This window comes from Cupressus sempervirens, chromosome 1 (genome assembly GCF_028749045.1).
Source record: "Cupressus sempervirens isolate cs-2001-9-10 chromosome 1, ASM2874904v1, whole genome shotgun sequence".
In the NCBI taxonomy this organism is placed as follows: domain Eukaryota; kingdom Viridiplantae; phylum Streptophyta; class Pinopsida; order Cupressales; family Cupressaceae; genus Cupressus; species Cupressus sempervirens.
The window spans coordinates 876,397,743-876,422,638 of NC_143118.1; the positions used below are offsets into that span (position 1 = coordinate 876,397,743).

Consider the following 24,896-nt stretch of genomic DNA (forward strand, 5'->3'; position numbering starts at 1 on the left):
TGGTTTCTATTTATCCTATACTTTCTATTGTTGCATCATAGGATTAGTTGGTATAGTAAATGGATCTCTAGAGTTACTTCCTACATGGTGATCTTCAAGAGGAGATCTATATGGAGCAACTGCCAAGTACTGTGCAAGATCTTTCACTTGTTTGTAGGCTATGTCATTCATTCTATGGTTTCAAACAAGATCCTAAAGCTTGTCGTTGGTAAATATTGTGTAGCCGACAGGTTGATGTTGTCGGTAATTGTTATGTAGCCGACGGGCCCCTTCGAGAAGGTAATTGTTATGTAGTAGACGGACCCCTTTGGGAAGGTTCTTCGGAATGGTATATACACAACTTTGGATCATGGTTGTAATCATCATCATAAGCATTATGCAATCTCTTTGGCATATGCGAATAATAAAAGGAGTACTGCTGTTCTTGTCTATTGTTTGTGTGCATTAATCTATTTAGCCCATGCGGTAACAAAGCTTGGTATGAGAAGATGAACAATTTTTTCGTGCTGGATTAACTAGATGCCACTTTGATCCTGTAGTTTACATTCAAAGGCAGGAAGAGATCTTCTCATTGTTGTTCTTCTTGTAAATGACTTGATTCTTATTAGGAGCTCTGCCATGATTGAGGATACTCATTGAGCTTTCTAGGAGTGTTTTTATATGAAAGATCTCGATTTTTCTTCAGATTCTTTAGCGCATCAGCTACTAGGGTAAAATAGTGCACTAGCTCCTATAACATAGAGAGCAGGGTAGGGCACCTTTGCCTAATTGGCCTTTGAAGGTGTATCAAGACTAAAAGTTCCCCATTGCTATCAATTACAGTGGAAGAATCTTTGAACAAGATCTCAATCCATTTACAAAAGTAATGTCGTCAGTAGATATTGTGTAGCTGATGGGTTGATGTCGTCGTTAAACATTGGGTAGCCGACGGGTAGATTAGCTTTGTCATGTAGCCGACGGACCCCTTCGGGAAGGTTCGGTGGGAAGTATATATACCCCATCGAAGATCATTGTAAATCATCATTGAAAGCATTATGTAATCTCTTGGCATATGCGAATAATAAAAGGAGTACTGCTGTTCTTGTTCATTGTCTGTATGCATTAATCTATTTAACGTATGGGTAAATGAATTAATGCATACAGACAATGAATCAGAACATGTAACAACAATACTCCTTTTATTATTCACACATGCCAAATAGATTACATAATGCTTACAATGATGATTACAATGATTTCCCACGGTGTACATATATTGTTCCGAAGAACCTGCCCAAAGGGGTCCGTCGGCGACATAACAATTACCAATGACATCAACTTGTCAGCTACACAATATTTACTGACGACATCAACTCGTTAGCTACACAATATCTACCGACGATGTCAACTCGTCGGCTACCCAATATCTACCGATGACATCATCCCCCCCAAAGAAAAAGTCGTCTCCGGACGACAATTACAAAATATCCGAGACAAATTAAGAAACAAAATACATTAATTGACTAACTACAACAAGATAGATCTGTTTCTGTCACCCCACTTTCACATTCGTTTCGTGCCTGCATCAAACTAGTCTCCAAACCACGTTGCATCTGTAGCCTCTGCTAACACAATAATGTCTCCTTAATCAAGTTGACCTTGATAGCCACCGGTGCTGCTTTCTTTGCTTCCAACTCCTGGGTACCCTGAGCCAAGTGTTGCTACACTGCCTTCAACTGGATGGTCAGCTCCTCCCGAGCTCTCTATGCATCCACCAAGACAGCTTCACGTCCAACACCTACTCCAAGTGCCTCAAAGCGTATCACCCCTTTTGAAAGGCTTGCTTCGTTGATCTTTCCACCTCTGGCACACTATGCCTGCAACAACTCCAAGTCTCATCAATTGGTCACACTTCCCATGACTGATAACTGCTTTGAATGGGGGTCTAAGGGACATCGCCCCTAGCCCGCAGGGTTTTGGGGTAGCGCCCCAGGCGCGCTCCCTGTCGTGATACAGGGCGGGGTCAAGGGGCATCGCCCTTGCCGCCAAGACCAAATTAGCACTCTCAAAGCCACACAAGACTCCATGGAACACACCATTTTCGTGATTTTCTTCTGATCCCACACTCTTTTTGCCAACCACTTGCATTTTCTACCAGTTCATGTCTTTCCCTTTTCGTCGGCATCATACATTATTCATTCTGAACATTTTTGAGTTGTCATTTTTTTTTTTTGGTCCTTTGCTCGTCCGTTGCTGTGCCTCTTTTGTTTGTTTTGCCTCTCTATAATGTAGGGTTCCTCCTCTTTTCTCCTGTCTTCCACGACAAAGGTTCTGACAATGTCCTCTTAGCTATCCGAAACTTTCTTGAAAATATCCTTTCCTTAATACTTTTCTTTCTCCTACGGCGAACAATGGCAGCCCGGTTACCCACAAAATTCTTCATCGCGAACTGCGAATACCTGCGGGACGTCAAAACACTTGTGCTAGCCAACTGCGCCACCACCCCATGGAGATTTAAACAAGTCAAGCCATGGACATGGAAAGCACATCCCATGGAGATTAAAAACGCAATCCACGGAAGGTTGAAACGTAAGCCACCAAATTTGAAGGCACAGCCCGCGGGAATTAAATCACGTCCGCGGAATCTTATACCCAGTACGCGGGAAGAGATGAGCCGTGGAGGAAGAGACCAACCGTGGGCATTTCAAGGCAAAATCGTGGGCAGAGGTGTCCGCGGACATGTGTTTGCAGGACACTTTGTGTTCACGGCCACGTGACCGCGGGACACAGTGTTCACGGAAAACCCCGTTCGCAGGACATGTGTCCGCGGGACACACTTCCACTTTTTATTTCTTTATTTTTTATTTTTTTCAAATTTTTTATTTTTAATTTTTTTTTTCAAATTTTTTTTTTACAAAAAAATCAATTCTCCCTCCAAGATTTGCCTCTCTAACGATGAAGGGATCGTTTTAGCACGGTACATCTTGAGCTTTGAACCATTAACTGCCTCTGGTATTTCTTGTCCGGCTAATGTCCACAACTTTATTGCTCCATTGTCGCCTACTTCCCGTAGTTGGTATGGTCCCACCCATTTGACCTTAAACTTCCCCGGTTTGATTTCGTTCCGTCCGCTATACTTCAGCACCAGCTGTTCCGGTTGAAACTTATTCAATTTCAAATGCTTCTCATGCCCTATCTTCCACCTGTTTTGTGTCGCCTCCGTGGCCCATTGTGCCTGCAATCGCTTCTCCTCGAGTTTGTTCAAATTATACAACCTTTCCCTTAGGCTTTCTATGTTGCATACCATGAATTCTGTCGGTTGCCATTCCTTGCCGTCAATAGCTGTATTTTTGATTTTAAAACCTTCACTCTGTACTGTTGAAGTTTTTATTAAACCCTTCCTCTTTATTTCTTGTGCAGATCATATGATGTGTTTTCCTTGTTGTCGACACCTTTCTACTATATCCGTGGTTCGATGTAACATTCTTTCCGTGCGATCCGTTCACTATGTTTTGTACAATGAAATCTTTCCTTTTTCTGAGTTCGTACTGTATGTTCTTCTCTTCAGCTTCAGCCGTAACCACCCTTCTTCCGCTTCTCTGTATTCCTTCGGACATTCATTTCCCTCTTCTTTCTCACCTTCGTTGATCCTTAACATATTACAGCTTGGAAAGAGCTCGTAATCCTCCATCTGCCAGTGGAAAAGGCTGCTCACCGAATCCAAATCATCATTCGTCGATCCACCTTCCAACTGTAGGACTCCTTCCTCATTGGGTTCCAATCGTTGTTTTCCTTCATCCTCTTCTTCGGATTCAGATGATATGACTTCTTCGCCCACCATTTGTGTGTGTAAATCAATAATGAATCGTTGTCCCTTGCTTTCTATTGATAGTGTATTCTTCTTCTAGTCATGCTTAACCTTTACTTGTACAAGCCATCCTCGGCCTAGAATGGTGTCATATCCTCTCCTCTTCAGCGGGATGACAACGAAGTTGAGTAGGAACAGTTGTGTTCCAATAGTCACTGGTTGTGCCATCAGGATGCCTAGAGGTTTATGCCGTGCTGGTCCACTGTTAGCAACTAGAATGTAGGTGGCCCCAACGTCGACTGTCCCAACTTCTTCCAGGTATCCTTCGGTAACACATTCATGCCGGACCTTCCGTCGACAATTGTGTCTATCAGAATAGTTCCTAGAATCCCCATCTTGATGACCACCAGATGCCGTCCAGATGTAAGGGCTACCAGCATCAAGTCCTCTACACGTGGTCCACTTGCCCTCTCCCTTCTTTGTTCTCTTGATAATTTAGCAGCTGGAGTGATGTTTGTGAGTGCTGATCGGAGTTGAGGCATTGTGAGCAGCAGATCATTTATTTTGACTGGTACTTCAGTTTGAATCTGTCATACGATGTTCTGTTCCGTGTAGTTCCTTGCTGAGGTACTAGTAGTGTCCTTCAAGTGTGCTTTCTCCGCCTGCGTCGCCTTCTCAATTTTCACCTTTGTTTCCTCTAATCTCTTCTTTTCCTTTGTCAGGTCGGGGTACAGTTTTGTTTGCTTCCGTGTGATTCCCAGAACCTCCTCTTCGTTCGTGTTGATGGTGATCAAATTCACTCCTAATTTCGGGCACTTGGCATCTTCATGATCTCCAGGACCGCACCATCTGCATAAAAACTTTGGTGTGTTTGTCGTTGTACAGTCTCGGGCAAAGTGGCCCCCACAAATTGCATGCTCGGCATTGAACCATCAGTTGGCCGTTTGCATCGTACTAAATTCGGTTGCGGCTTCTATTATTATTGTTGGCATTGTTGTTGTTTTGCCCTCGCCTATTATTTCTATACCCTCCCGACATGGCACCCTCATTATTGGTGTTTCCGCTCCCTCTTGACGTGGAAGCCTCCTGGGTCAGGAGCACTTGTTGAGGTCCTCTTGTTTTCATATTGAAGGGGCATTCTTTTGTGGAATGTCCCATGATCTGGCAAATCTCGCAGAACTGGTTCTTTGGACAAGATCCCTCTGTGTGACCTTCTGTCTTACATTTTGTGCACCATAGCTCGTTTCCCTTCGTTTCTTTCTGCATGTTCTTAAATTCCTTCATCATTCGGATCATATCCTTTTGGAGAGCTCAGACCTTCTTGCTGCTCTTTTCGTCATCGCTGCTATCTTCTCTCAAAGATGCGTCGTCATCTGAATTGGATGAGCTACTATTCTTCTTTTTTGTTTTCTGTTCACTTTCTAAGTTCATTGCCCGATTGTATGCTTCAGTGTATGACGATGGCGACACAATCTTCATTTTCTTCCGTAACTTTGGGCATAGTCCTTCAATGAACCATCTTTTTTGCAGCCCATCTGCCGAGTTACTTTCCATCTTGTTTATTAAGTCTTTTAATTTCTTGGCATATACTCGAGCTGTTTCATTTTTGCCTTGCTTTGTGTTGTATATCTTTGCTACGATCTCATTGTTGTCACACAGCAGTTGAAATTCGGTGGTAAATTCCTTTTTCACGTCCGCCCAATTTGTTAATTTTTGAGGATCTGTATCGGCAAACCAATCAATTGCTACACCCCTTAGGGTTGCCGGAAATTGTCAGACCCATTCATTTGTATCTATTATGCCATTCACCCTCCAAATTGTTTCACATGTTTTACAATGTCGGATTGGATCGGCTGTTCCATCACCATCAAACTTTGGCAGCTTTTCCTTCGGTCTAGCCATTATTACTTGATTGTGTGTATAGGCGTTGTTCGGCACTCCCACACCGGCGCTGTTCTGCACTCCCACACCGGGGCTATTCTGTGCTCCTACACTGATGCTTTGTACTCCCACATCGGCGCTCTCTCTGACAGTTGTCTTATTTCCAACAGTTGTGTTCTTTGGTGAAGAAGGGTCTTCGTTAAGTGAAATTGTCCGTTCCAGAAGTGTATTGCGGACGAAGAGTTCACTCCATGCTTGTGCTCTCTTGGCACTTCGCGCTGTGCGAGTTAATTCCCTTCCTTCTGGGTTCTCTTCCCTTGGCGAATACAGGTTTACTTTGAAGGGCTCAATGGCAGCAAATGTCAGAAATGGTGGCAAGAAACTCCGGACATAGAGGTAATTAAACAAATTCTAGTGCGAGCACAAGTCATTGGGCCATACAACTTCCAGTATTTTCCATTTGATTATTTGAATCAGTTTTGCGAACCATGATAGAATCATACAGTAGGCATAGCAGAGCCAGTACATTTTTGTACAAGAAGCACTGCATGACAATTTCCTTCAAATCAAAGGACTTCACTAGGGTTTTTGGTATCCCTGGCCAAGGAGGACGGAAAGTGGAAATCAAGAACCACAAGTTGTCACAGGAACAAAAAGAATATTGGGTGAAGTTAGTAGGCTGCGATCTTATGCTTGAAGAAATGGAATCAGTGGTCAAGGGTGCCAAATGCAAAGGGCTTCGGCGAGATTTTATTTGGGAGGGTCACTGGAGATGCATTATGGATGTCATCAAAAGTAAGTTGACAGGGGCGTCGGATATAGCTTTACCACAGATTGTATTCATGAACGACATCATGAATGGCATAATGTACGATTGGGTTACGATCCTCGCCGACAGGATGGAGAAGTTCACGACACTTCAGCACTGGCCGTTCTTTATGCCGCACCATGCCATTGGCCTGTTTTTGGAGGCAGCCATTAATCAGATACCAATGGATGATTTTGAAGTTCCACCGAGGGGAAAGTTGGCGCCAGGAGAGCCTCAAATGTTCTATTCAAGACATTTGGACACAGGTGGAACAACAGCGGGGCAGAAGAAGGTATTCCAAGGATTGGAGGCTTATGGAGACACGAACAACAGACGGGAGGACACTTCAGAGAGTAGTGGGGCTGAGTTCGAGGAAGAGAGTACTTTTGCGAAAGTTGGCAGTGACCTAGCAGTTAGCGAGTCAGTCCAAATTCTTCACCCCACCACAGTTGCCAACTTCGACACACTTGTCCACCACCACTTCGCACATTCCTCCATTTGGCCAGCGTCATGTACCGGTCGTTATGACTTCACCTACAGTGGTAGATGTTGTCCCACAGACACTGGCAGATGTCCCAGGGGCAGTGGCAGGTGGTGTCCCATGGATGATAGATGTTGCATCGGTGACCACTACAGATGTTGCTTTTCCGATGGCCGCGGCGGATGTTGTTTCTCCTATGGCCATGACCGAGGGCATGCCTTCCTAGGATTGTACACCAGATCCTGTTGCACCAGAAGAGTCAGCCCCGGAGTTGGTAGAGTTGCCAGTGCCAGAGCCTGAACCTCAAGTTCATTTGGATGTGATTGGCTCTGATGCCATGGTCACTATTTCGTCTTCCTTGTTGACGGAGGCACAGTCAACACAGCCAGCACAGCAAGAGGAGAGCATTGAGCCAACACAGACAGAGCAACCTGAGAAGATGGAGGTGATGGATAGAGTGAGTGCATTTCTACAGCAACAGTTTCGACTCATTCCTGTAGAGGTTGGTCTGTCCATCCAATCCCCGAGGCATGGAGGGGTCTCCTTAGGACCAGCCGCCATATCGGAGCCATAGGAGGTGGCAGTTTCACAGTTCGAGGATGCGCTAGGAAGGAGGTGGCACCAGATGTGGACATGGTTACCATAGGAGTGGCAGAGATGAGTAATGATGGGGAATGGACCATGGACGATGTGGCGAAGGAGGATTATGGGTCAGATGAGGATAGATGCAGGGACTACCTCAGAGCCATGTGGGTTGCAGTGAAGAAAGGACACGCCATTGCATTGTAGGCTTTGACTCGTCGGAAAGAGTTGCATTTGGTCCAGGCTTATATCTAGTGGGTTTGTCCTTAGTGGTTTCGCTCATGCTTTGAGGACAGGGGATGGCCAACAGTTGAGCCACCTGAGATGTTGGCGGGTTGAGCCACTGAGCCTGAGTTGAAGCCGTGCACCATTCTGATGGAGAAGTTGGTGCACGAGATAGTGAGATTGTACAAAGAAGTCTATTATGCTCGCAAGCGTGTAGAAGCGGACAGAGTAGCAGACAAGGTCACAGTTGAGAGGTCTCTGACAGCAGAGAGGGAGGCTAGAGAAAATTTAAATACAGACTTGGCCAGCCAGCAAGCAGCGTGGGCAGTAGAGTGGGCGGCACTTTTGTGGGATAAGGAAGCGGCTGAGCAAGAATTGCAGTTAGCTAAGGCCCAGGCTATAGATGTAGCGCTTCTTTTAAAGGAAGTTGTAGAGGTTAATATGCGGATTCAAAAGGATTTGAGCATCCGGACGGATCAAGTGTATGAATTGCGTCGGCAACAGCATTCTTTAGGATCACAACCTCCTCTCTAGCACATATTTCTTCTATATTGTATATTGTAGTCTCCTATTTTTGTTAGTTTTGAAATCGCCAGGAGACGACTTTTCTTTTGGGGGGATGAAGTTGTCAGTAGATATTGTGTAGCCGACGGGTTGATGTCGTTGGTAAACATTGGGTAGCCGACGGGTAGATTAGCATTGTCATGTAGCCGACGGACCCCTTCAGGAAGGTTCGGCGGGAAGTATATATATCCCATTGGAGATCATTGTAAATCATTATTGAAAGCATTATGTAATCTCTTGGCATATGCGAATAATAAAAGGAGTATTGCAGTTCTTGTTCATTGTTTGTATGTATTAATCTATTTACCCCATACGGTAAACAAGTAAGCTCGAAACCTATATTACCTAGGGACGTGTTTCCATCCCTGAGTCTTGGGTATCGATTTTGTGGACTTGGGGATGGCCAGAAACATTTCCAAGCCATCCCCACACAAGCAAGAAAATCGGAAAAGCATCCCCGAAACTTTGGAAACAATCTATGTGTTTCCAGTTGGCGTCTATCGTCCCGGGGACTACGTATCCATTTCGCATTCGTCGTGGGGACTGATTGGAGTTTCCAATTTCAAAATAAAATTGTTTCCAAACATACTAATAAATGGTCATTTTTTGCCCGTTCGCGGGCCTCATGCAGTGGAAGTCATTAAAATAATAAAACATGTTATGTTTAACATAACATATGTTGAAAGTTTGTTTTTTTGGAAGTCACCACAAACTTAGCTTTGAACTATGACCGAAAGTCCAAATTTTTATTCAACAAACCAGACCTCAAAATGACTATAAATTAAACTTCTATTTGATATTCATATTGCAGACTTGGAAATGACTATTGTTGGGTTGAGGAATACTTAGGTTGGTTACAAGCTTTGATAATTCTCTGATAGTAGCAACAATCATCTAGGAATACATTGTTGTTGCTGATTACTACCTAGACATGATGGCTACTACTTGTCTAGGAAAGATTTGGCACAATAAATTCAATTCTCCTCCACAAACCACAGGCAAGGACTCTAAAGTCTAAACATATCGCCCATATATGGCAGATGGATTCTATCATTTGATGCCATCTTATGTTCCTATTTTTAGATGATGATTTGATTTGATGCTATGTTCTATGCTGATTTGATGAATGGAATTGATAATTATAAATTATGTTGCTATGATGAATGCGACAATGTTATGTGGTTATAAAATTCATGAATATATTTGAAAATTTACATTTACATTATATTATAATATATATATGTAGCTGTCCCCTGTCGTCTCTTGCTCCATCCAAAAAACAAAACTGTCCTGGAAACCCGTTTCCTTGTCTCCCGTCCCCCGGTCCCGAAAACTTGGGGTAACATAGCTGGAAACCCAAAGGCTTTAAGAATTCAATAACAAAGGACCTTTCTATTTGCTAATAGGCCTTTTCAAAATACAGAAGAACAATCACAGAATTTTGCCCATCTTTTTTTGCCAATGAAGAGCCTTCCAACTGGTGATAAGATTTTCAAGTATATATCTGCCCTATATAAAGCCAGTTTGAGTAATGGATATAATTTCTTAAAAATCCAGTTATTCTTCTAGCATGAAGTTTAGCAACGATCTTATAAGATAAATTTAACAATGTTATGGGTCTCCAATTTTTAAACCGAGACTTATCTTCACTCTTTGGAATGAGTTTAATAAGTCTTCTATTAATCTGTGTACCCAGCGTACCTTTTACAAAGGCCTCATTATAAAGATCAAACAATTCCAGATTGGCCCAATCAATGTTTTGCTAATAGAATTCAGCAGGTAGACCATCAGGGCCGAGAGATTTGTCATTGACCATGTCTATGATAGATGCCTCAGTTTCCTAGACTGTGATGTGGCATCTAAAGTTTTTTGTGCTAAAGGGGAATCTTTTTAGGGATCAATCCCAGACATTTATCAAGGATTTCCATGTTTTCAGCAGAGTGCTCTGAAGAGAATAGATTTTGGAAAAAATTAAAAAATATATTTTTAATTTCGTCTACATTTCAGGCTAGCCCCATATCATCTTGAATTTCTTCAATGAGTTCCCTTTTTTGCTTGGCTCTGATCAAATTGAAGTAGCTTGTTCCTTTATCACCTTCATGTATCCAATTCATCCTAGCTCTTTTTTTTTGCTTCTAGAATTTATAATTTTGCATCTTCCTCAATTTCATCTGAGTCTGATTCTACTAGTAGCCAATTATCATTATTGTTTCTTTGTCGTTGCAGACCTGTTTCTTGGGAAATTAGCTTGGATTGCAAAAGAAGTTCTTCCTTATTCTGTCTTTAGCTCTTTTTTGTCCCACGATTTGGACCATTTTTCTGCAGACCAACGTATGATCAGTCTACCGTTCTCTGCAATCAAGGCTCTAATTACAGAATTTAGATAGTTGAGTTACCATTTTGATAGCTTCCAAAGTATCATGATCTTTAAGCAAGGAGATATTGAGCTTAAAGTTACTTTTGGCTCAGGGTCTAGCATACCCTCCACAGGACTCCTCAATTGGTATAGAATACGTGATTGGAGAATGATCTGATATAGAAGCAGGAGTGACCTTAATGGGAGACAAACCTTCAAAGGCAAAGAATGAAAACGAGGAAGAATCAGCATATACTCTGTCAAGTCTATAGAAGACTCTTTACCTACCCATCTGGTCATTGGTCCAAGTGAACCATATATCAGGAAAAAGGTCTTTCTTTCTACTGATTAGTTCCACAAGATTCAATCTTCTTTTCGTCTTGGCCCAAAAGAACTGCTCATTACCTTTCCAAGAATTCTTAATACCTACACACTTGTCTTCCCAAAATTCTACCATAATAAAATCCCCAGCCACTATCCAGTGGGCTTTGGGAAGAGACCTTGCTAGCCAGTCCCAAAGAGATGCTCTGTCCCTATAGTCATTTGGGGCATATATTTTTCAAATGCTAAGGATTTTATCTTTCCAATTGCGAGCAACCCAGACTTCTCTACTGCAAAGAGAGACACCACTACCAATAATGTATTCTTCCCATTTGGGTCCAACGAGGATGGAAACTCTCCCTTTCCCTCTGTCATGAGAGGATGTAAAGTGTTTGGTTTGACCCCATATGAACTTTATAATAGTAAAAGAGTGATAAACTGCTATCTTAATTTCTTGTAACAACACATGGTCAATATTTTGCAGTTTGTTTTTCCAGTCTCTAACAACATACTTTCTATCTGTCATCTCAAGACCTTGAAATTCTAGCTTGCAATGTCCATCATCATATTTTGGATTAGGAGGGATTTTGGTTTCTATAGAGCTTGTTGAAGCAATCAGGGAATTCTGCTTTTTTGGACATGTTACTCAAGTTAGCAGACTTGGAACTAGAACTTCTTTCCATGATCTTTCTCTATTTTTTTGTAGCTTTTACTAATAGCTTCTGTCAACCCTTCCTCATTAGTATTATCCAAAGAGTGAGGTACAACAGCTAGTTGGTTATTGGGATTTTCCTCTTCCATGTTAGCAGAAGCATCCATGGGTATCCTTATGTTCCAAAGGTGTGTGTTTGGAACCTCTAGTTTTATCAGCACTCTCTTTGATGATCTCTAGAGCCAATTGTTGGGCATTTTTCTTTTCTTGGGCTCTTTGAATATTGGAGGACACATCTGTTTGATCATGGTTTAGGGATATGGGATGAGATTTACTACCTTTCGTGTGAGGGATTACAACTTACTCATCTTTAAAAAGAGGATTTGACAGAGAAACAAATTTGTTCCTCTCCTCTGTATTAGTGCCTTCAGAATTTTTTAGGATCAAATATTATTTTGCATAACCCAAAGAATCTTTGCTAGGGTCAATGTGTCCCTTATTACTGTTAGGGATGTTTTGTGTATCATCCAAGGAATTAAATTCTTTTTGCTTAATAACTTCAACTGATCCTTTTTGATTAATCTTGAGAGAGGGGCATTCTTTTCTAGTGTGCCCATTCTGTTTACAATGAAACATGCATTTAGGCTACTGAGTAGAATGAGTTCCTACTCGAAAGTAGTATCTTCAAAGTTTAAAGCAATTTTTTCTGGTATGCAAACTTCTGGCGCAAGCGTAACAAGTACTCTAGCATATAAATGTGGTAAAGTAAGTTTGGATTTTTCCACTTGCAGAACATTGCCAAGTGGTTTAAGAATTTGGGGAACAAAATGCCATGGTTCTGGTTGTTGCCCTCTAAGTTCAATCCAGTTAGGGGATGAACAAGCAGCCACTTGATCTAAGTTACCTTATGGGAAATCCCTAAACTGACACTTCACTATGTTCCATAAAGTTCTTTTCAACACTCTTTCTTGCATAGCATGATTGTTTAGAAATATAACAAAAAACATTTTTGTATTGTACGGCATAAATTAACATAGATTTCTGATTTCTTACCCCACACATTCACCAACCAATCATCAACAAATTTTCATGAAGTAATCCTTAATCCATTGCAACAAAGAAAATGGCCACATTTTCCAATCTTGTTTGCTCATTTTTATTAGTCATTCTCATATCCTTATTTGGGGAAGAGATAAAGTCTTGTGGGTAACAGAAGAATCCTTACTGTCTCCTCCTTTTTCAACGTTTGCAGTTCCAAAAATTGGCTACCGTCTTTATCTCCATTAGGGTTGGCCCCTAGTAATTCTCCTATATTGACTTAAGAGACAACAATGACCCCATCCAATTCGACAGAGGGTGGACACGGGGTCTATGTATCTTCAGTGAGCACTTATTAAAATGAGGGGTTCTCCAGAATAATAGTAGAGTCCTTACTTTCCAAATTCAGAGGTTGCACACCAGAATCAGTCAAAATAACATTCTCTCCTTTATTCTCATAAATGCCATTCCCACCATCTCCTTGCCATACTTGGTCATTTATATCCATTAAAAAATGAATAATTGAACCGGAGAACAAGGCTCAAGGAGCCGAACTCCTCAGGGCACCAACGGGGATCACACATGCAGGGAGTAAAAGTCGTTAATGGAGGAAAGAAAAGAAAAAAGAGAAACAAAGCCAAAACAAAACACAAAAGAAACAAAGATAACAACGAATGCATGACACAATGATATGCAAGGCATACAAACACACATCCCAAAAACAGATGGGACTGCCAGGCAATATGGTACAACTCTCAAGAGGCAACATGTCACCTTTACTCCCAGAGCCGTACTATGCTGCAGAGCCTTCTTTTCTCCCAAAACCTAAAAAAGGAAAAAGGAAAATCTCATCACATCCCTTGTTGTTATCTCCTCTATGAAGTAAAACATCCAAGTACCAAGGAAGGTCCCCTAGGGGGTTCCCATGACCTTATTTAGGATAAGATTAAATCACTGTACTCATCCTTAAAATCCTTCCTAGCTTCTTTGGCAACTTAAAATGATGCCTTGTTGGCTAACTGATCTAATTCTTGTTGATGATGTCAATACAAATGTCAGGACTCTTATCATATAATGCTTTAGCTTCCTCCTAAGTTATTATTTGCATCATAGGAAAGTATGGGATTCCAAAAGTTTCTCTCACTGCCTCGTCATTCAAGAATGCGAACACCTTTCCCTTGGCCTTGGTTGTCTTGGTATTTGGATCATAATTTTTTGTGCGTTCAATCAGGAATTCATTGCACTAGATAGCTAGGTAGAGTCCAGTTCTCATTGTTTTCTCCGTTATCTTTGAAGGGAGACAATATTTTGATCCTTACATTCTTCTCTTTAATTTCTTTACATCTATATGCTCCCTATTCGTATCTGCAACTTTTCTCCATTTTGAAGCCACTGAAGACTCAGATAGAAACCTTTGTATAGCTTCTTGACAATTATTGCCCTTTCTATGATCCCCTTTCCTTTCGCCATGCCTTTGTTACGGCTCGAAATTAATAAGGTATTTTAAGGACTTAACAAAAATAAATAAATATCGACTTAAGATCCTTGAATTAATCTCTTAAATCCACACCCTAACTTAGTGATTCTATCCTTTGAGAGATGTAACTAAGAAAATGTGTATTTAATGATTGTTGCAAGTTGACTTGTGACATATTGGGTTTTGTTTGGGTTCTAGATGATTCTATTTGTAATAGGCCAACTTGTGGCCATGCAAGTATTTAAGGAGGGATTAGGTAGTGTTGCAGGCATCTAGGGAGTGTGAAGTCAACTCGAGAGGAGTAGTTGAGGGTTGTGAATTGTGGGTAGAGCTTGTAGCTACAACTTTGGAAACAAGAAGATTGCTTGGTGGCTTGCGAGCACAAGTTTAGATCTTGCGTGGAGTTTCTACTAGATTGTTGTGATCTGGGCTAGTTAGGGTTGGTTGGATCTTGCGAGGTCTTGTAGAACTATTACTGTAATTTGCTTTTGCATTTGGCCGTAACCGAAAAGGTCTTGTAAAATATTGCATGTAAACAGTAAATTAATGAATAAAAAATTGAGTTTGTTATCAGATCTTGTATTTGTGTTGTGTTTCTGCTTTGTGATATTTGCTGGGAACTAAATCGCCTCCTTTGGGGGTACATCCGGTTCTGCACTACATTAGGTGGTATCAGAGAGAAGGTTAATTTGGTGGGTGATTGGTATGTGATCGTAGAGAGTTCGTGTAATTTGGTTTGCAGATCCGTATTCCCAGACTTGTTATTTGTTCCTAGTTGTTTGTGCGAGGTGGCAGGTTGCGATTTGACTTGCAAGCAACTCGGGTTTGTCACAAGGTGCTCGAGTAGGATTTGTTGTAGAGGATTTATGAAGATCTTGAAGGATGCCTCCGAGAATATTGGACCCTAGGGCGATTGTAGATCTTTCTGATGTTTTGGAGATTAATATTTCAGAGAAGGTACGCTCAAATTTCAGATCTAAGATGGAGTTGATGAAGAATGATATGGTTGTTGAGATCATGAGAGCTATAATTGGTGTACTTAGGAACGTGGGTATTGAGGATGGTTATGAGGAAGCTGTTGAAGACTTTGAGGTTGCTAGATTGAGTGGTGAAGATAGAATTGATTGTGTTGAGAGACTTGTGGAAGATAGAGTTGGTCGGTTGGATAGATTTGACACTTGGTTGAAGCTGGAGCATAAGATGGATGTTTCTAATTTCTTAGGTACTTTGAATCCTAAAAACATGATTGATTGGATTGGTGAATTGGAAGACTACTTTGAGTTAGAGGATATTGGAGATCTGCTTAGAGTGGTTTGCACAAGCTAAGTTGAAAGGACATGCAACTTTGTGGTGGAAAGAATTGCAAAGAGATTTAGAAGAGGAAGGTGAAATGAAGATCACTTATTGGAGGTTGATGGTGATTAAGTTGAAGGTTAAGTTCATTCTTGTTGATTATGAAATTGAGTTATTTAAGAAGCTGCAAAATTTGAAACAAAAATATATGTCTATGAGGATTATACCGAGGAGTTTTACAAGTTAACAGTTTGGTCTAGACATAGAGAACTTTCTAAGGAAAAGGTGGCTAGATACATTAATGGTTTGATATTCAATATTTTGATGTCATCACGAAACAGTGTATCGGGAGCTTTCCGACGGTGTTTTAGGATGTTCCTGACGGTGTTTTGGGAGGCTCCCGACGGTGTTTCAAGATGTTCCCGACGGTGTATCGAGAGGTTCCTAATGGTGGATCAGGATGTTTCCGACGGTGCATCGGGAGGTTTTTGTCAGTGTATCGGGATGTGTGCCGTCAGGCCGACATGTATCGAGATGTATCCAGAAGGTTCTATTATTATAGTTGGCATGTTGTATGCGGCCGACGGATACCTTCGAGAAGGTTCCTCAGAAAGTATTTATATTTCCCTTCGGAATCATTGTAATCATCAGAACCTAATGTAATATCTTGGCATATGCGAATAATAATAAGAGTTCTACTGTTCGTGTTCGTGTCCATTATCTGTGTGCAATTCTTAATTAACCTATGCGGTAAACATATTTAGGATGAGATAGGAATGCTGAAGTTTGATTTAGTTGAGGATGCTTATAAATATGCTCCAAAGGAAGAAGATAAGTTGAAAAGAAGACATCAAGATAGTTCCAAGGGAAGGAGAAGCAGGATCACTCGGTAAAGGATAAGCAGATTGCTGAGGATGAACCAAAACCCGTTGAGCAAAGGAAGGGAATGGGTAAGGTTGCATTTAAGGGTACTTGTTTTCATTGTGGTGAAGAAGGTTATAGATCTTTTGAATGTTCTAAGCAGGTCGGTGATAGAAGAGATACTGTGGTAAATAAGAATGTGGGCTCGGTGAATGAACCTGAGTAGGAGGGGGATAACTTGCAGGTTCATCGAGTGTTGCTCGGTAAGGAAGTATTGGAACCTTGTCAGAGGCATAACTTGTTTAGAATTCGTTGTAAGTCTAGTGGTAAATGTTGGAATGTGATTGTGGATGGTGGTAGTACCGATAAACTAGTTGCTGAGGAGATGGTTCAGAAACTTGGCTTTAAAAGAGTGAGACATCCTTGTTCTTATAGGATTGGTTGGTTATAAGAAGAACATGCTTTGCAAGTGAGGGAGCAATGTCTTGTCAATTTTCAAATTGAATAGTATGTTGGTCAAGTGTTTTGTGATATTGTGGACATGAGTAGTTGTCACATATTACTTGGTAGACCTTGATAGTATGATTGTAGGGTGTGCATGATTGCGTCAAGAAAATATTTATAGTTGAGAAGAGTGGCAGGAAGTTTTCGCTGATTCCTTTGCAGAATGAAGAACTTGGTGGGAGGAATTTGAGTTTTGGTAGGCAAGTTGAGCTAAAGGATTTTGAAAGGGTTAGAGATCAGTGTGGAAAACAGACCTATGGTACATCGAGGAAGGACGTGAAGAAGCAGAGCCAATAGTTGTATATTGTTGGAAAGGGTTTGCAAAAGTGGAACTGAGGATAGAGTGTGCAAGTTGAAGGCTTGGAGGACATGTATGTGAAGAACCAACTTGGGGTTTATGTGTTGAATCCTGAAAGATGTTCTTCTAGCTACTAAGAACACCTTTTTGCACCTAGGGTGTCTGATGCAGGAGCATCCTAGGGTAGTTGGCAATCTTGTATGTTGGAAGTGCTTTAGACCTTGGAGTTCGATAACTCAGGTGAAGAAGGTTTGGTGCTGAGTCATTATGAGGTAGTTCTTGGGATATAGTGTTCCTCGAGGAACACAGTGACTGAAGGAACTCGTTGAAGCTTGTGGTGCTTGGTGGATATTTTGATCGATGGAACCTGTGCTCAACGATGCTTGGCTTGCTCGGTGTTTGTTGCCTATGCTTGGTGGTTTGCTCAAACTTGGTGCATTTAATGTGCGTAACGTGTGATTGTGATGTGGAGCGATTGTTGGGATGTTTGTGGACCTATTTGGGTTTGGGTTATTTATCCTATGTGTATTTAATGATTGTTGTCAGCCAACTTGTGGCATATTGGGTTTTGTTTGGGTTCTAGATGATTCTATTTACAGAAGCTCAACTTGTGCCCATGCAAGTATTTAGTGAGGGATTGGGTAGTGTTGTAGGCATCTAGGGAATGTGGAGTCAGCTCGAGAGGAGTAGCTAAGAATTGCAAATTGTGAGTAGAGCTAGTAGTTGCAGCTTTGGAAACAAAAAGATTGCTTGGTGGCTTGCGAGCACAAGTTTAGATCTTGCTTGGGGTTTCTACCAAATTGCTGTGATTTGGGCTAGCTAGGGTTGGTTGGATCTTGCGAGGCCTTGCTACTATAATTTTCTTTTGAATTTGGCTGTAACCAAGAAGGCCTTACAACATGGCATATTGCATGTAAAAAGTTGAGTTTGGTATCAGATCTTATATTTGTGTTGCGTTTCCTCTATGGTGATATTTGTTGGGAACTAGATCACCTCCTTTGGGGGTACAAACCGGTTTTGCACCACATCATAATCACAACCTTTGGGATATCTAGGTTGTCTTGTGGATTTTGACCACAACTGCAATAAAATCAGCACTCCCCCTTAGCTAGGGAGGAATCCATTTAGGTTGTGTCACAATGACTATCCTTGAATAGGAGCTGAAAGACAGGGTCCACATTTGCAGTGGGGTGATGGTGTGAAAAGGTCACAATAGGACCTGAGTTGCACCTACAAGTGCTGGGTACGAACACTGAACCCGTTTCAGACCAGACAGGGTTCTGGAGTCGCATAGGAGTAATCAGTAACATAGACAGAGAGATACTAACAAAACCTACTACCCAATACTAGATCGAAAGGGGTACAACAAGCCATTTTAAAGGAGAGCAGCTGACGATAGAGTTCCTTTGATTGTTGAACTTCTTACAGGTGTGGTCAGCCAGTGGTGAGCTGTGAAGGTAAGATCTCCTAAAGTGATCATGTGCAGCAAGATCCAGGTAGCAATTGCAGACTTGAAAGTCTTTGTAAGCATTCAATTCAGTTTTCAGTAGATCTTCAACTCAATTTTCAATTCACGTGATGTACTTTCTCCCCATGTCACTCAATGAGGGGTTGTTCGGAAATTGTGTTAGTCCTTACATGGGTGATTAGTTTTTGGAAAAGGTCTTAATATTATCGTTAGAATAATATTGAGTGAAATGAGTTTTAGTAACGACTCACAAAACTATTTTAGGTGTGAAAATAATTATTTAGGAGTGTTTGTTTATTTTTTTTATGAGTTGTTAAAGAAACTCATATTATATGGGAGTGGTTCCTTTAATGCAAGAAAATAAAATGCCATAAGTCTGTATTGTGTATTAAACGGGAGATGAGATAGAATATACAAATAGTATTTAATTGTCTGAAATGTTTTCAACTGCAGCCTATTAATTAAAAAATAATGAATTATCAGATCTGTAGCCCAAGAAAAAACCCCATAGGGAAACTTCTCTGAGGAGGAGCACACCACAGCCCCTGTTCCAGCCAAAATGGGATTCTCTGTAGTTGCTCCATCGAATTTTGATTTAAGGGAACTTTTTGCAGGAGGATTTCACATGCCTGCTGGACACTTAATAATTTGTTTATTTATTACTTTGTTGATGGGAATGGAAAGAATGATGTAAGGCTCTCCATTGGCAAGAGTGAGCTATCAAAGTTAGATTATCTTTTCTTGATGATTTATATGTTTTCTTGTTTTTCTCTATAATCTATGTTGCCTTAAGCATCACCAAATCAGGGTGACTATATATATAAATTCATGGAATATACCACTATGGCTAGTATGGTTTCAGGTATGCCCTAAACTTATAACAGCATAACCAACATGGGTACCCAACATGAATTATTCATGCCCCTTGCTGCTTTGGCGTGGGAATATCTGAGTTATATCTTACAAAGACTAATCACTATATGTTTGGTTCAAAATTCTCTTCAAGATCTATAACTTTATAAGTACGACAGTTTAAATGCTTCTACTTTCTTCTAACATAGAGGTTGAGTAAATAGTCAGTGTTAACAATAAGAAGTAAAATCAAGAACAAGTAGTTGATGTAGTGTATAAATCGGAAGCCAGATAAAAAGGCAAAGATAGATACCTTCTAAGCTTGTTCTGGTAGCTTAACTTGCTGACTTGTAAGTAAAATATATTTTCATCTTTCATATAAGATTCTCCAAAGGAATAGAATCTTTTAAATTCTAACAACGTAAAACTCATTGAATGTCTCTGACTCTCTAGGCAAACCACTTATCATCTCAAAACTAACATTGGAGGCTTTTCCATAGAGGCAAATGATTATGTACTTGAAGCAGCTTATTGGAATCAATAATATCCTTAAAGGGGTATGTTTATGATTCTTGGTAGGGGGAAGAAGAGCTTGTCTTCTCTGACACTTGCCTTTTTATTCATAGCTTGTCATAGTGATAAAGGGAGCTCATGAGGCCTCTGGATGCATGGCATGTTAAGTCAAACAAGCTGCACTTGGACTTTGGAGTGGTCATGATTGTTAGATTGGGATAACCATAGAAGAAGGGATTTCTGTGGAAGGCTTTCATAGTCATTCATAAGGGTCATCCTAGTGCCGAAGGTTCAGAATATGCACATTTTTAAGCTCAACTGCTACTCTTTAGATATTAATTTGACTGTGCATGAAAATCACCATAAAAACACGACTTCATGTTTTTTATTACTCCAGGGAAATGATCCTCAATGGTAAAACTCAGAAGCCTCCTCTTTGTCATGCAATTATTCTTATAACCAGGTTGGTTGTGCTTTTGCCACTGAACTAATTTTTCCTTGTTCTTTTGTTTTACTGAGTGATAAAAATGTATTCCATGAGATGCTCAGGACAATAGGGGATTCTACTGGTAATATCTTGATTTCAAAAGTAATTTTGGAACTATTTGTGCCTAAAATGAGGACTTAATTTCACAACGCACATAGGCTAGGGCCTACAACACAACGGTAAATTGCGAGCCTCTTATCTGGGAGGTCTTGGCTTTGAATGTACTCGAGTAAAATAAATAAATAATAATTAATCAAAACACATAATAATTAATCTTGGCTTTGGTCTCTTACCAAAATAAAATAAAATAAAAAATAAAAAATAAAAATTCATAACGCACATAAGTCTTCATCAAATCATGAAAATATACCATAACTATTGCCAAAAATTAGTGTGGCATGCTTGTATATACTTGGTTCACAGAGTTGCCTCAGTCAACTGAATGGAACCAGTAATATCTCTGCACCTTTAGAGCCTTGATCCTTATCGAAGACTCAAACCATAAAATAATTGAATAAACTCCTGCGAAAGATCCAGAAGCAATGTTACAAAAACATAAAGGAAAGTAGCATTTCTTTCCATTGATAGTAACATCTTTCTATGTGTTTTGTAATGGCAAGTCTATCTCTTTGCACAAAATCTGAAAGACATTTATCAACATGCAAAATGAATGTTTCACACTCTGAAGTCTTAGTTTCCATAAAAAGAAAACCTATGTTGTTGTTCATTTTGTTCAATAAGATGTGAATTTTTTGTTTCTTTTTGTAATGCCAATACAACTACATGTAATCAACATCTAGCATATCGATTGGGGCATCATCATCTGGAATGTATTTTAAGATAAATTCTTAATTGCATGCTTGAAATCCATTTTGTACCCTTGGTTTGTATAGAACAAAAGGCAAACCCTTGAGTAATTCTGTAAAAGTCTGGTATTGATTATTTTATGTTGACTGGTAGTCTGTCTGCTTGTTTCTATGCTTTTCTATGGCAGATTAATGAAAAGCCCACAAACTTGAACAATGTGCTAGATCGACTGGAGGCAGAAAGTTCGGGTTACAATAATGTTCATGAAATGTCTGAAGATGTGAGACTTGTTTTTAGGAATGCAATGTCATACAATCCAGTGGGCTCAGATGTATATAAGTATGCAAAAGCTCTATTGGAGAAGTTTGAAGAAAAATGGAGAATTGTTTTGGAACCAAAGCTTACTGAACTGGTATATTATTTTTATGTTTGTTGATATTTTTCATCAATTCAATCCAACAGTTATGGTTGTAATATATTAAAATTTTATGATGGAATTGATGAATCTCATAAGTTAGCTTAATGCAATCTGTAGTTGCCAGCAGAGACTTGATTTTATCAAGTACACTTTAATAGGTCAAAATGCTACATTAACATATGTTCATCCCTAGAGTACAGTTAACAAGTCTAGCAAGTAAACTAGAGACAATACCACAAGCAAAAGGAGAGAATACAAAACCACCTAAACCTAGTCCTGGCATACTTTTTTTGCTGAGAGTACCAATGGAAATCCACCTCATCATTTAAGATCAGATTGAAATAAACATGAAAAAAGTAAATATCTGACAAAACAGGAAAAACTGTAAACTAGTCATCCCTCACCAGATCAATAACTTTACTTAGTGGAAACTTTATTTGTGGTAACTTAGTCGCATATCAATTACTACAAGCCTTTTCAAGATCTTGAGTTCTCTAAACTGGCAATATATGGGACTTTCTACAAGTCTCGCCTGTGAATCAACTTTTCCCTATCAAGTCATCATTACAATTTTTATTTCAAATTAAGAAATTTTGCCAAGAAAATGTGTTCTCTAATTCTTCTTTAGGTTCAGTTATCTTTAGTTGCTTGAAAATATATTAACTTTCTTTGCTGGAATATGAAAATTTGGCCCTGTGAACTGCAATTTAGAGCTATTTCTTTTGGCCTTTAAAATTGCTGCCTTAACTTTCTCTGATAGAAAAAGAATTGAGATGAATTGATAATAGAGGGAGAAAGAACAATCTAGAAGTTGTAGTTATAGTTTTACTTAGGATTTGCCCCTTTATTTGCGGTGTTATTAGCTCTTGAATTTTGGTAAAATTGTATGCTATTGCAATTAATCAATTAATCAATCCCCTTAAGCTTATTGACTCTAGACGTTTTATATTGAGGTAGTCTTGTATAGTGAATTTTCTTAAGCTATTTGACAATTGGTTGATTTCATATATAATTCTTTTCAACAAAATTTGTTTAGGTGCTTCCCTTGGAGCAATATCTAAGTGACACTCTTGGATCCTTAGTCTTTAATCTAGAGCTTTAGATAAAGCATGAGCTTCAACCACATTGTAGGTGAAAATGATTAATCTCCATGTGAGAAGAGAAAGATTCCTTCTAGGTTCTATAATTTTTCCACCAGTTGCAGCAATAAGAGCTCCTCATGCAGTCTGTCTTTCAAGTCATATTTTTTTTATCTGCTGTAGAGTCATCTGTTAGCACTTTAATGTTCCACAGAATAAAACAAAATAATTTCACATCCTTTTAGTGTGACACAAAACAAAAAAAATGTGTTGTAACACTGCTCGTAAAACTAAAAGGAGAAGCTTTGCGTAAATTTGAAAGTAACCAACTTAAATTTCTACAATATGCACTTGCAATTTACCATCTTTACAATATTTTTCTGGTGATTCATAGTCATGTTGAATAAAATATGAATAAGTATATTCTTTATTTTGCTTAGGGTAAAAGGCTAAGATATACCAGACAAAGGATTGTATGTTTTCTGACTAAAAACAAATTTTACTACTACATACATACACCATTAGAGTAGAAGATAGAGACCGCTGAAGTCAATAGTATAACACAAACACAAACACATTGATTAAATGAAATGATGGATCCAATAAAATTAAGGTTACCCCAAGTTTTTGGGACAAGGACAACAGGGGATGCGTTTCTGGACACCAATTTCTTTTGCCTAGTTTGGGGATGGCAAAGGGGATGACTACATAAAATATACAGAAAATTTAAAATCTATAGGGAAATTTGTGTATATACATTACATTTATTTGAAAACATGACTAAAGCATGCCTTTTAAACATCATAGAACCTTAACATATAACATTTCAATAGTCAATAGTCAATATGCATTCCTAATTTGAAATTCATTGGCAATATGCATGTGATATTAAAAAGAATAATATAGAAAATGCGCAAAGGGTAAACTGCTACCATATAGTTTCATGTTCAATTATGATATAAAAACCAAAATACAAAAAAAAAAAACATGCTGTTGCTCTCTTGTATGATTAGGGTCCCTAATATGACTTTGATAAGTTGTGCTACCAGAGTCCCTTGTACGTGATCCACATTGAAATTTGTCTGGTTTGCTGACTCCCTCCTTGACCCTTTACAATAATGATTCTCCTTCATTGGGCTCATACAATAGAATTTCTTTCTCCTTGGCTCTGTATGGCTTCTTTTGTTGTGTGTGTGGCTCCTCTTATGGCATGTACAATTCTCCCTAAGCTGTACAACTCTTGTCCTAGCCTGTTCTGCAGCACCCTCAATATGTGTTCTTGCCAATTGTTCTTCCTTGCTGGGGACTTAGTCTTCTCCTCGTTTGTAAGATTCATCTTAGATCACTTGAAACTTTTTGTCTTGTTGACATGCCCCAACATATTGATTTCCATTGTGGGTCCCTTTGTCTTGTAGGAAACTTTTTAACTTGGATCTGTTCACATGTTTTTTTTGTCTTTTGTCAAGTGTGGCTAGTTTTATCTCTCTATAGTGACCCAGTTTATAAGGTCCCGACCAATGAACTTTAAACTTCCTTAGCTTTATTTTGTTGCAATTGTTTTACTTTAAAACTGTCCTGGATAGAAGTTCATTCTGCAGAAGTATTTGTTATGCCATAACTTTGTATTATCCTTGGCAATTTCTCTGGTGCAAGTTGAGGGCTACCAAACTGCTGTACGGATGTGAAGAACAGTGTAGGAGGTACGGATAATGAATTGCAGGCCGTAAGTGAGTGATAGTGCTATTGAACTGGATGCAAAGAGGGCCGTACATCAACCAAACATTCTGTACAGTGTTAGCAATCCATACAGGTAAGTTAGAAGGCCGTACAGGATATATAAGCTGGCCGTACAGTGCTAAAAGATGTCCGTACAGTGGACAGAAAAGGCCGTACAGGCCTGTAATTGTGAATGTCGTACGGTGATGGACAAGGGTGAAGTAAGCTGGCCTTACTAGGAGTTAAGCGTCCGTACTGGAATGTTTGCTGACTCTGTGGGTGGATTGAAGGCCATACGGCCATACAGTGAGAAGCAGCAAGCCATACGGATATGCAAATGGGGATTCAAATCGTACGGGGGTAAAGAGCAATGAGGAATGAGCCGTAAGGATAATACAAAGTATGGAAACACAATGTTGCATACAGAA

The 24,896-nt window shown here is 39.8% G+C and overlaps 1 protein-coding gene across 2 annotated transcripts in view; it reads left to right on the forward strand.

Moving 5' to 3' along the window:
* The window catches only part of LOC149580615 (transcription factor GTE6-like), a 152,761-nt gene that overhangs the window by 78,799 nt on the left and 49,066 nt on the right, over positions 1–24,896 (forward strand). For both annotated transcript variants that reach the window (XM_089792406.1, XM_089792398.1), the window contains exon 4: positions 21,443–21,667. In XM_089792406.1, coding sequence (XP_089648532.1) covers positions 21,443–21,667 — 225 coding nt within the window. The remainder of the gene's footprint in view (positions 1–21,442; positions 21,668–24,896) is intronic.